The sequence below is a fragment of the Meleagris gallopavo genome, chromosome 19 (assembly GCF_000146605.3).
Source record: "Meleagris gallopavo isolate NT-WF06-2002-E0010 breed Aviagen turkey brand Nicholas breeding stock chromosome 19, Turkey_5.1, whole genome shotgun sequence".
NCBI classification, from domain to species: domain Eukaryota; kingdom Metazoa; phylum Chordata; class Aves; order Galliformes; family Phasianidae; genus Meleagris; species Meleagris gallopavo.
In genome coordinates, this window is record NC_015029.2 from 1,460,804 (window position 1) to 1,471,145 (window position 10,342).

At 44.9% G+C, this 10,342-nt stretch overlaps 1 protein-coding gene across 1 annotated transcript in view; it reads left to right on the forward strand.

Moving 5' to 3' along the window:
• The first annotated feature begins 130 nt into the window (after positions 1-130).
• Positions 131-10,342, forward strand: part of PNPLA7 (patatin like phospholipase domain containing 7) — a 116,918-nt gene continuing 106,706 nt past the window's right edge. Inside the window, exons 1-7 of the mRNA XM_010720756.3 lie at positions 131-304; positions 3,032-3,088; positions 3,523-3,610; positions 5,092-5,174; positions 7,229-7,317; positions 7,531-7,671; positions 9,650-9,809. Of these exons, the coding sequence (XP_010719058.1) occupies positions 272-304; positions 3,032-3,088; positions 3,523-3,610; positions 5,092-5,174; positions 7,229-7,317; positions 7,531-7,671; positions 9,650-9,809 (651 nt within the window). The 5' untranslated portion in view covers positions 131-271. The remainder of the gene's footprint in view (positions 305-3,031; positions 3,089-3,522; positions 3,611-5,091; positions 5,175-7,228; positions 7,318-7,530; positions 7,672-9,649; positions 9,810-10,342) is intronic.

The window sequence follows — 10,342 nt, forward strand, 5'->3', positions numbered from 1 at the left end:
CCGGGCTCAGCCGGTCCCGCCGGTCTGCCCGCGGCGCCCGGTTGGACCGGTGGGTCCGTGCGGTAACTCCCCCTCCACCGGGCGGGAGCGGGTTTGGCGGTGCGGCGTTGGGCTGCGGCGGTGAGAGCGGGGCGCTGACAGAGCGCAGCCCTCGGCACGGACTGCTTCCCGCGGGTCGGCAGCTGCTGTGCGCGGAAAATCAGAGTCTGGGTTGCTGTCGTCTCTTAACGGTCGTTTTTCCTCTTTTCTCCCTTCTGCTCGGCCTCCAGCCATGGAAGAAGGCGGCAACGGCACCAGCCTTGAGGTACGAAGTGATTTGATGCTATTTTTCACGTCTGCGTTTCTCTTTTAGCGTTTCCAGAAAGCTGACGTAGCTGCTGTGGTTGGCTTAATGCAGCAGCAGCTCAGTGCTGTGCAGCCCTTCAGCTGCCCCCTGTCCAGCTCCCTCAGTTTTGTAGTTCTCACACGGTGCTGTGTGGTGTGGGACGTCCCCTGGGCCGGCTCAGGTCAGCTCTCCTGGCCCTGTTCCCTCCCAGCCCCTCGCTAGCAGAGCGCAGTGAGGAGCTGAAGCATCCTTGGCTCCATACTGCACAGCAACAGCTGAAACATCAGTGTTCTGTCAGCAGCTTCTTTCTCTTAAAGCCAAAACACAGCATCGTATCACATGCTATGAAGAAAATCCACTCTGTCCCAGCTGAAACCAGGACAGTGCCTAATTTGATAACTTCTGGGTAACATTTTCAGATAGACTGCTTTTATTTTCCAGAGCCTTTCTTGATAAGGGTTTAGTACTTCCAAAAACGTCAAGATCGGTCCCGCTTTTTGTGTGTATTTACTTATCTTTACTAAAAAACCATTCACGTGGTGCTTCATATTCTCATTTGTCAGCAGAATGACACAGTTGTAGCACCTTTTGCTTCAGTGGTATGATTTTAGCCTGAAGATGGAAGGATCGAGGAGTTCTTCAGCTCTTGCATTTATTCTTCTTTAAGACACATATTGCTTTTCCTAGTAATAACAGACAAGGCCCACATCAGGAAATATTTTTCTTAGAACTAGAAGGTGCATCCAGCATACTGATAAGCAGATAAAAGATGTTCTGTGAAAACTCAGCATTTGTGGTCAGAGTCGCAGCGTGTGGTCAGCTGTACTTATTATGAGCCACGAGGAAGTCTGGATTCTGGGGAACACTCATGTAAGTTCCTGAGCTCTGTGCCAATCACCACCTGGCACCCCTCCCTGTGTGGGGTATGTCTCACTGTTTACCTTTGATTGCAATGGGGAGTTTTTGAGTACGTGCCCTGGTTGCTTGTTCTGTGCTTGGTGATCTGGATGGGTGTAAGTGTTATTATTTCAAAGCTGCATGTTTTTGTTACCAGCCACAGTTTTGTTAAGAAAACAGGAGTCAAGAGTTAGAAAACACAGATAGTATTCCTGCTACTACATACGCTCAGCCTATCATTTTGTCTTTTTTCCAATGAAGTGTGGGTCTTCTCAGGGTTGCTCAGTGGGTGTTTTGTTTCTAAGAGTTGGATCAGGGCTTGGATGGAGCACAGGAAGCCCTGGAATACAGGTGCTAGGTGTGATGTCTCTTTGTGCTGTAGCCCTGCAGCTCTGCTGTGTTAGTGGCCTCACGATTGGCCCCTGTGCTGCCTGATTGTGAACAGCTGCTGACACACGCAGGTGTCCCTGTGGCTGCCAGCCATTTGCTGACTTTCCCTGCCTCTCTTCGGATGCTACCAGTGCTTGAACTCCCTGTAGAATTCTGACCCATGTTGAGGTGGGAATATTCAGGCTAGCCTTGGTAACAAACCTTCCAAAAGCTCCACTGTTCCCCTTGGAGTTCTGGATTTTATCTTTCCCTTACAGCCTTCCTGGCTGGGACACAGGCTCTGTGTGTGCACCTGTGTGTTTCATGCTTCTGTCGTGAATTTATTTCCTCACAAGGGAACAATGCTGTGACTGTCAGTTGGCAATTCCTATTTTCTGTGCTATTTGAGATCACGTGGGCCCTGATAGTGACAGAATTCCTATTCCTGATGCTGTCAGAGGGAAACAAACAGGTGGCCACAAAAGACTTGCATTGAGATCTCACCATGCTTAGCCAGAAAGCAGTGTATTTGTTGTTAGCAACTTTCAGCATTTTTTTTCTTGTGACTTTACACTGCAATTCCACCAGTAATTGTCCAGCACTGATGGTAGTAGTGATAGTTGGGGCGATGCTGAGAAGATAGATTAGTAGGTTGTGTTAAAGCAACCTAAGAAAATACACTCAGCTCCACATATGCTGACTGGCCAGGCTGGACTCTGCTTGCCCTGTGAGCCTGGAATGAACTTCTGTGAGAGAGACTGGTTTGGTGACTCTGACGCTTCCATTTTTCTTGAGGATACAAAGCTAAATTAAGAGGTCATCTGGATTTGGAGCTGAGAGCAAAAACTGGTTCCAGAACTTAAGGTTCAAGTGAGGCTTGAGGCTTACAGGGTGACGTGTCTGCTCTTGTACTCAATTCGTTTCCTACTTCTTTCTAATATTTGGTTTGATAATTTTTTTTTCCCTGCACTCCACTAAATTTTGAGCTGGCATTTCTACAATGTGCAGATATGTCCAGAACAGCAGCAGTCAGCACAGGTTCCAGGGCTGTGCACCTGAGTTAGAGCTTTTCCCCATGTGCATAATTTTGTGGTTTATGTTGAATTTCATCTGTAATTCTCTGGTTTATTTTCTTAGTCTCATAACGTTTACATTCAGCTCTTGTCCTTATTGCTCTAAATAACGTGAAGTCATAACAAAAGTCAACACCTCTCTGTCTGACCTTGTATTAGGGTTGTTTAGGATTGTGTAGAGCTGTCACCGGATAGAACTCCACTCCTGGCCCCTTTCCACTGAAGGCATTGTTTTCAAAGTGGAGGTAATTGAAAGAAAGACATTGGAAACCAAATGGTGTTGTGTCTGCCAGGCCAGGCATAGGTGTCTGTATGGAGGCTTTTAGCCAGCTCTGGGAAACTAATTTCACCTTCCTTTTCGTGCTAGGCCATGCCAGCAAGTGGAATTCTTCAGTTTGTAGAAGACAGAATACAGAGTACAATGGTAATGTATGGCTTTAATCAACTGGATGAAAACTGTGTGCTAAGTGGTGTGTGCCTGCTGGTCAGCTTCAGGAACTCTATTAAGTCACAATCAAAGTCTGAGTAAACTGAGAGGAATTCTTGCTTCTTTGCTGTTGCTGTGCATGAGGCAGGAACTAATTTCTATTATTTAATTTCATGCATATTTAGTTTTCAATTCACAGATTTGGGGGGGGGGAAGTGCTGAATGTTTTGCATCTGAGCTTATAAGCATGACACTGATATAGTTAAATTTAAACTTCTCACATGTGTGATGTTTTAGTTAAAACTGAAGTATTTATGGATGCGTTTGATGTTCAGACAACTGAGTTAAGTGTTGTTCAGCCCTACAAAAATTAAAAATAGCTTTCAACTATGGAAGTTACAGATTTCTTTTCCTCTGAATTCCTCTCACAGCTGACTGGAATTGCCATTGGAGCTGCAGTTGCACTGTTCCTGATAGGAATTGTCGTGTTTGTCATTTACAGAAGAGTGAAACAATCCAGTAAGTACTCAACTACTGTGTCAGTTCTAAAAGGAGTTTTCTCAGCGTGTTGTCCTCAGTATTTTTGTAGTGTTACATGGTGGGTTCTGTGCCAATTCATAATAATTGCTTGCTGTTATGGTAGCAATTTCCTGGGAAAAGAACTTTAAGAAGATAAAGAACTTATGTTCTGAATTGAGTCATTAAATACAGAATTCATAACTGCCATGTGCAGGACCTTTGGAGACTTTTGTTTCTCTGCAGTGTGATAGCCTTCGTATCGGTTGGATTGGAAATAATTTCAAGCCTGCTGTTATGAGATAAAGGCACGTTGTTTGTTTCCTTTAGTGAGATTAAAGTCACCTGATTCCACTGCCTGCTTGGAGAGCCTTTTTACCTCCTCCAGTGATTAGACAGAGCCTTAAGCCAGCTCTTCCTTAGTGTGGCTTGGCTTAACCAGACTTGGATAATGAGGTGCCTTGTGCTGGTTTGGTTTCTAAGTGGCTGGCCGTAACAGCTTGCTCTTTAGTAGGTGGGAACTCTGGCTATTATAGAGGTAGCAAAATTGATAACTTGTGCTTAGTCTTCTTTCCCCTTAGCATAAAGCTGTGGATCATAGAATCAAAGAATGGTTTGGCTTGGAGGGCCCTCACAGCCCCCAGCCCCACCCCTGCCATGGGCTGGCTGCCCCTCAGCTCAGGTTGGCCAGGGCCCATCCATGGCCTGGGACACCTCCAGGGATGGACACCCACAGCTCTGGGCAGCACTGCTGGGGCCTCACTGTCCTCTGGGTCAGGAATTTCCTCCTCACATCTAACCTAAATCTCTACTCTTTTCTTTTAAAATCATTCACCTCATCCTATCATTATCTGCTCATGTAAAATGTCAGTCTCCATCTTTTTTTTTAAGCTCCCTTCAAGTATCAAGAGGCGACAGATCCTTCTCCAGGCTGAATACTCTCAGCTCCCTCAGCCTCTCGTTGTGGGATAAGTTCTGTAGCCTTCTGGTTGTCATCTGGACCCACTCAAACAGCTGCACTTCTTTTTTTTTGTGCTGGGGGCCCCAGGTGTGCCCACAGCACTGCAGGCGGGTCCTCCTGAGGGCAGAGCAGAGGGAGATTGTCCTCTTCCTACTCTGCTGCCACCTCTCTGCTGATGCAGCCCAGGATGCCGGCCTTCCAGGCTGTCAGCACACACTGCTGCTCACGTCCAGCTTTTCCTTCACCAGGACCTCCAAATCCTTCTACACAGCTCTGCTGTGATGGAGTTCTTCTCCCAGTCTGTGCTCATGTCTGGGATTGCCCCAGCTCAGGTGCAGGACCTCGCTCTTGGCCTTGTTAAACCTCATTAGGTTCATGTGGGCCCACTTGTCAAACCTGACCAGATCAATTGGATGGCATTCCTTTCTTCTGTTGTATCAACTGCAGCACACCATTTGGTGTCGTTTGTAAATGTGCTGAGGTACTGAGGTGGTTTCTGACATGAAGCTCTTTGTTATTTTAGAACAACTTCAACCACACGGTCCTCAATACAGATTTCGCAAGCGAGACAAAGTGATGTTCTATGGGCGGAAGATCATGAGAAAGGTAGGAATGTTTGGCATGGTGGGAAGGAAGTAAAGATTAAAATCCTGTTGAGGAGATTTGGTAAAACTTGAAATACTTCTGTTGCTTAATTTGACCCAAGGCGTTCGACCTATTTAGGGATGTTTCAGATTTCCTGGAATTATTCCTTTCTGACGTATTTGCAGACATTGAGGATGGTTGTTCTTTGATTCATCACTTCTCTATTGAATTGATGATAAATTATTTGTCTATAATAATCTTCCTTTTTCTGCGCTTAGAATTATATTCAAGGTATTCAGTGCCTGCATTCAGGATTTCCCCTTTCAAATAACAACTTCCAGTACTGCCCTTATATAGGAAGCTGGCCTAGTCTTTTCTATCTTAGGAAACAGCACATACTCAAATATGTCTAGACTATCTCTATGAAGCACTTCAGCATATGAGCACTTGTTCTTGAGCTGCAAACAGGACTTGTTAAACTGTAATTAGAGGTTGTTCAGCAGGGATTTATCCAATGATTGAACATTCCCTTAGGCTGCAGCAAGGGATGCTGCCTGTGCATTCAGTGTTTGGTCCTGATGATGTTGCTGTCCTATTACACTAGAAGATTGCCTTGGATTTTCCATTGGGTCAGAAATCTGTTTCTGTATGGGCTCTAGTTTGAGTCTGGCTGATTAAATCTTGAAAGAAATTGTAGCAGGGTTTGAGAACAGACATTTCCTGTCGTGAATTAGGTTAGTCTAAGTAGGCATGCTTGGTATGCTACGTTTTTTCCACTGGTCGTCTGGATTTCAGTTAATGGAGGAGATTAATGTTCCTGTATTCTCAAAATACAGGCTTCCCTTGAAGTGCATGCTGAACGTGATAGAAAGTACCACCACGGTCAAAAGAATGGAATGAATGGTTATATGAGTGCAGGGGTGATGTGTTTGGCTTTCTTGAAAGCTAATGCAATAGGACCTGGGAATCGAGGTGACTTCCTTCCTCAACACTATATACAAAAGTCTGTGTAGTAAACCCGTGGTTATTGCTTGCTTGTGGTCAGGTACAAATGGTTGGTGAAAGAAAAAGGCTGTTTAATCCTGGCTGCAGTATGGGCTCCCTGCCTGCTGTCCTGTGGGGTCAGATCAAGATGTGGATCCACGGAGTCCTTAACCCTGAGGAGCTGTGGTGCAGGAGTGGGTCCCAAAAGTCCCTCTGGGCAGAGCAGGTTTGAGGGCACCCTCACTATCTCAACTGGGGTAGCCTGCCTGAGCACAGCTGTGTGCTCACCCCAAGGCTGTGTAGAGATGAATTCAAATAATTGGTCACAGTGCTGTTTTTTTAATTGTTCTTGGGTTGTATTTCATAAATTCTTAACTTAATAATTTTCATATTCTCTAACACAGTTATTTACATACAGCATAAAGCTCCTAGATTTCACTATGGTTAAAATTCGGTTTTTTTTTAGGGGGGGGGGTATGGGGAGGTAGGGGGAAGGCAGAGGCGAGGTTGAACTTGGCCTTTCTCTCTCCTAAAGGATATTGGTATTGTAAAACTGATGTTTTCAGCAAAACACTAAGTGTGTTTTTGGTAAAAAGGGTGAGGGGAATGTCTCCAAACTATTTGAGTATAGATTTTTTTTTTTTCTTTTGGTTTCTTTGGAGGAATAGCAATGCTTGATCTTGCAGCTGTTGCAATTCTCCAGAAGGTGGCACTTAGTTACAGTGAAAAGCAAGTTAAAAGGCTTGCTGCATAGCCTGCCATAGGAGTACTGGAGCTTTAAATGTTCTCTGCCTCATGTTGAGTGTTTCTGAGTGGGAGATGTATAGCTAGGGTGTTGTTTTTTTCCCCACTACCATCCATTATGACTGTAGCAGTTGCTTATTGAGATCAAAACATATGCCACTTTCTGTCTAGAAGGAAAGTGATCCTGAAGTAGGTGTTGTTCCATTCCTTCAAAGCCTGATAGGAATGCTTCACTCTGCCAGTGTTCTGATGACCTGGTAGAGAGGTCGAACCCCTTGCAAGGTTGGAGCAAGGGTTTTTGTTGCTTGGTTTTAGTGAATGCTTCTGCTTTTACTCGTTCCTCCTAGGTTTCAACTCTTCCCAACACTCTGGTTGGGAACACTGTGCCTCGCCAAAGGATGAGGAAACGGGCCAAAGTTTTAAATTTGGCTAAAAGGTACTTGGGCTTTGGGGAAGGGGGGAATTCACACTAAGCACTGTCTCTAGTTTTGCTGAAGAAAGGCACAAACAGAGCAGTTGGGGGCTGGAATACTACTGTTTTATCTGCTTGATAATGCGTAACAGTGCAGTGTGTCTTGCAGTCTGTCTGTATATTGACACTACAGGTTGACAGGATGCCATCCTGAACTTTCATTGTTTTCCCTTGTAGGATTCTGCGTATTAAGAAAGAATGTCCAACTCTACAGCCAAAAGAGCCACCTCCCTCTCTGCTAGAGGCAGACCTGACAGAATTTGATGTAAAGAATTCTCATTTGCCATCGGAAGTCCTTTACATGCTTAAAAATGTTAGGTAATGTTACATGGAAACGTTGGTTTGGGTTTTGCTTTTGATGACTATTCAATTGATATAAGTGTTTTCTACAACATGTCAAGCCTTAAATTTTATCAGTGTGTGGTCAGAGTGAATAAGCACAAAAAGATGAGGTGGAAGGGAGGGAAAGGAGGCAGTGAGGCAGTTTAGTGCCTAAGTTTGGAGGTATGGTGATAAAGCTTTACTAACTTGAACCGATTTCTGTTAGTGCATTCTTAAAATTCCCTTTAGACAATTTCTGACTATTTTTTTTTTGTATGGAAATATTCACAATAGATAAATGATAATTAGCTGTGATATTGATAGCTTTCTGAATTTTTTTACTTTTCTAGCTGAAAAGCGTTACAAAGAGAACCAAAGTCAGCGTAATCCCCAAGGCCCGTTGAAGGGATGAGAGGAAAGGATGGTCTTTGAGTCAGTTCAGGAGAGTGTTCCCCCTCTGATAAATGAGAACGGAGAGCTGGCCTCCTCAGACATGGAAAAAGCTGAGGTATCCAGTGAGTGCTTTGCCTCAGTCTTCACCGGTGGTCTCCATGTCTGCCAGGACCCTGAACCTCTGGGTGTGGGTGAGAGGAGCAGATTCTGTCCCACCAACAGTGGAACAAGTCCCAGACAAGTACTGCATCCAGGCCCCCAGTGCAAAAACGATGCAGAGCTTTTGGAGTGGGTCCAGAGGAGGGTACTGAGATGATCAAAGGGCTGGAGCAGCTCTCCTGTGAGGAAAGACTGAGGGAACTGGGCTTGTTTAGCTTGGAGAAGAGAAGGCTGCAGGGAGACCTCATTGTGGCCTTCCAGTGCTTGAAGGGAGTGGATAAACAGGAGGGGGAACGGCTGTTTGTGAGGGTGGGTGGTGATAGGACAAGGAGAATGGTTTTAAACTGAGACAGGGGAGGTTTAGGTTGGATATTAGGAGGAAGTTTTTCATGCAGAGGGTGGTGAGGCACTGGAACAGGTTGCCCAAGGAGGCTGTGGATGCCCCATCCCTGCAGGCATTCAAGGCCAGGCTGGATGTGGCTCTGGGCAGCCTGGGCTGCTGGTTGGCGACCTGCACACAGCAGGGGGTTGGAAGTGGATGAGCACTGTGGGCCTTTGCAACCCAGGCCATTCTAGGATTCAATTCAGTCAAGTATTGATATGACTGATAAGGCAGAAAGGATGAGGTTTTCAGATGTTAGACTTTTGTATATGTTAATTATTTTCCTCTTCTGATCTAATTAGTTATAACCTTCAGGACTAAATTAGACACTTTAGTAGTCTAATAAAATTACTATTTATGTCACCTAAAGTTTCTCCTGTGGAATTCTGATATGCTATGACTAATTGATGTTGCAGGATGATTTGATTGATTGATTCTGTTAATTGTGAGCTAATGGAACTATGTGGAGGACACTGGTGATGGTGTGTACGGACTGCTGAGGTTTAAGAAGGGTATTTCTGTCTGCCTGGTGCTTGCTAACAAGTCCAGTGTTGCAGGAGTTCAGTTGCCTGCAGGAGATGGTATATTCACATTTACGTGGATACAATGATGGGATTTTTTTCTCTTTTATTCTTCAGTTTTTCTCATATGTTCTGGTCGCTTTGCTGGGGTAGCTGGGCTAAAAGAGAAAGCTCCAAAGGGTAACGTTGCTTATACAGTATGTTGTAGGTTTTTATGTATGTACCCTTCATAAGCCATGCTGGTATTTTCTTGAGGAAGACACCTCAAGGAAGATATACTTCCTTCTGAGCCCGCTGGCATTGCTCCATGCACTGCTCGAGAAGGAGCTGTGACATTTACAGGTTTCAGCATGTCATTGTGTTGCTGCACTTTTGCCCTGCGGACTTTTGTTCCTGTCATCCTGCTTTTGCATTGCCACACTACAGCTTCCTCTGGGGCCTTCTGTGAGGGCTGTGCTGATTAAGGATTTTTTTGCAGAAAAGGGAGAAAAAAGCTGATATTTACTTCTCTTTCCTGCAGGGTTCTTGGTCACTTTGAGAAGCCCCTTTTTCTGGAATTGTGCAAGCACATGTTTTTTGTGCAGTTGCACGAAGGAGAATACATCTTCCGTCCTGGGCAGCTGGATAACAGCATCTATGTTGTGCAAGATGGAAAGCTGGAAGTTTGCATTCATGAAAGCGTAAGAATGAACTGAGCCATTGTTCTTGAGTTACATCTGTTAGCATAGCATATGCTGGCATGAATCATTGAGCATTGGCTAAAGTGAAGTTTGAATCACAGTGATTTAGTGAAGGGCCACGATGTGTATAAATGTCAGCGTTTTGAGCTGTGCTCCTACACGTCTCCCATAGAGCAAGTTTAGCTCACTCTTCTAAGTTATCCTCACGTGCTCTTAGTTGCATAGTTACTGCAGGAGACTGGAGTGCAAGGCTGGATTGGCATATTGTTAGAAACATTCTCATTTATATGAAATAGGCATACAAAACAGGATGGTGGCAGTAGAAGAGACCACATATATTTCATTCCAGAATGTTCTTGTCTCTTAGTTGGGGGGGGGTTGCCTGGAAGGTGGCAGATCCAGATTCACTTTTGGGAAGACAGGGAGAGGAAATGATAGCTTGTGTTTTGGGCAAGTCTTAAAATGTTAAGTGCAAACCCTTGCAATCCCTTTTGTGAACTTGGATTAACGTGTGTGTGTGTGTGTGTGTGTGT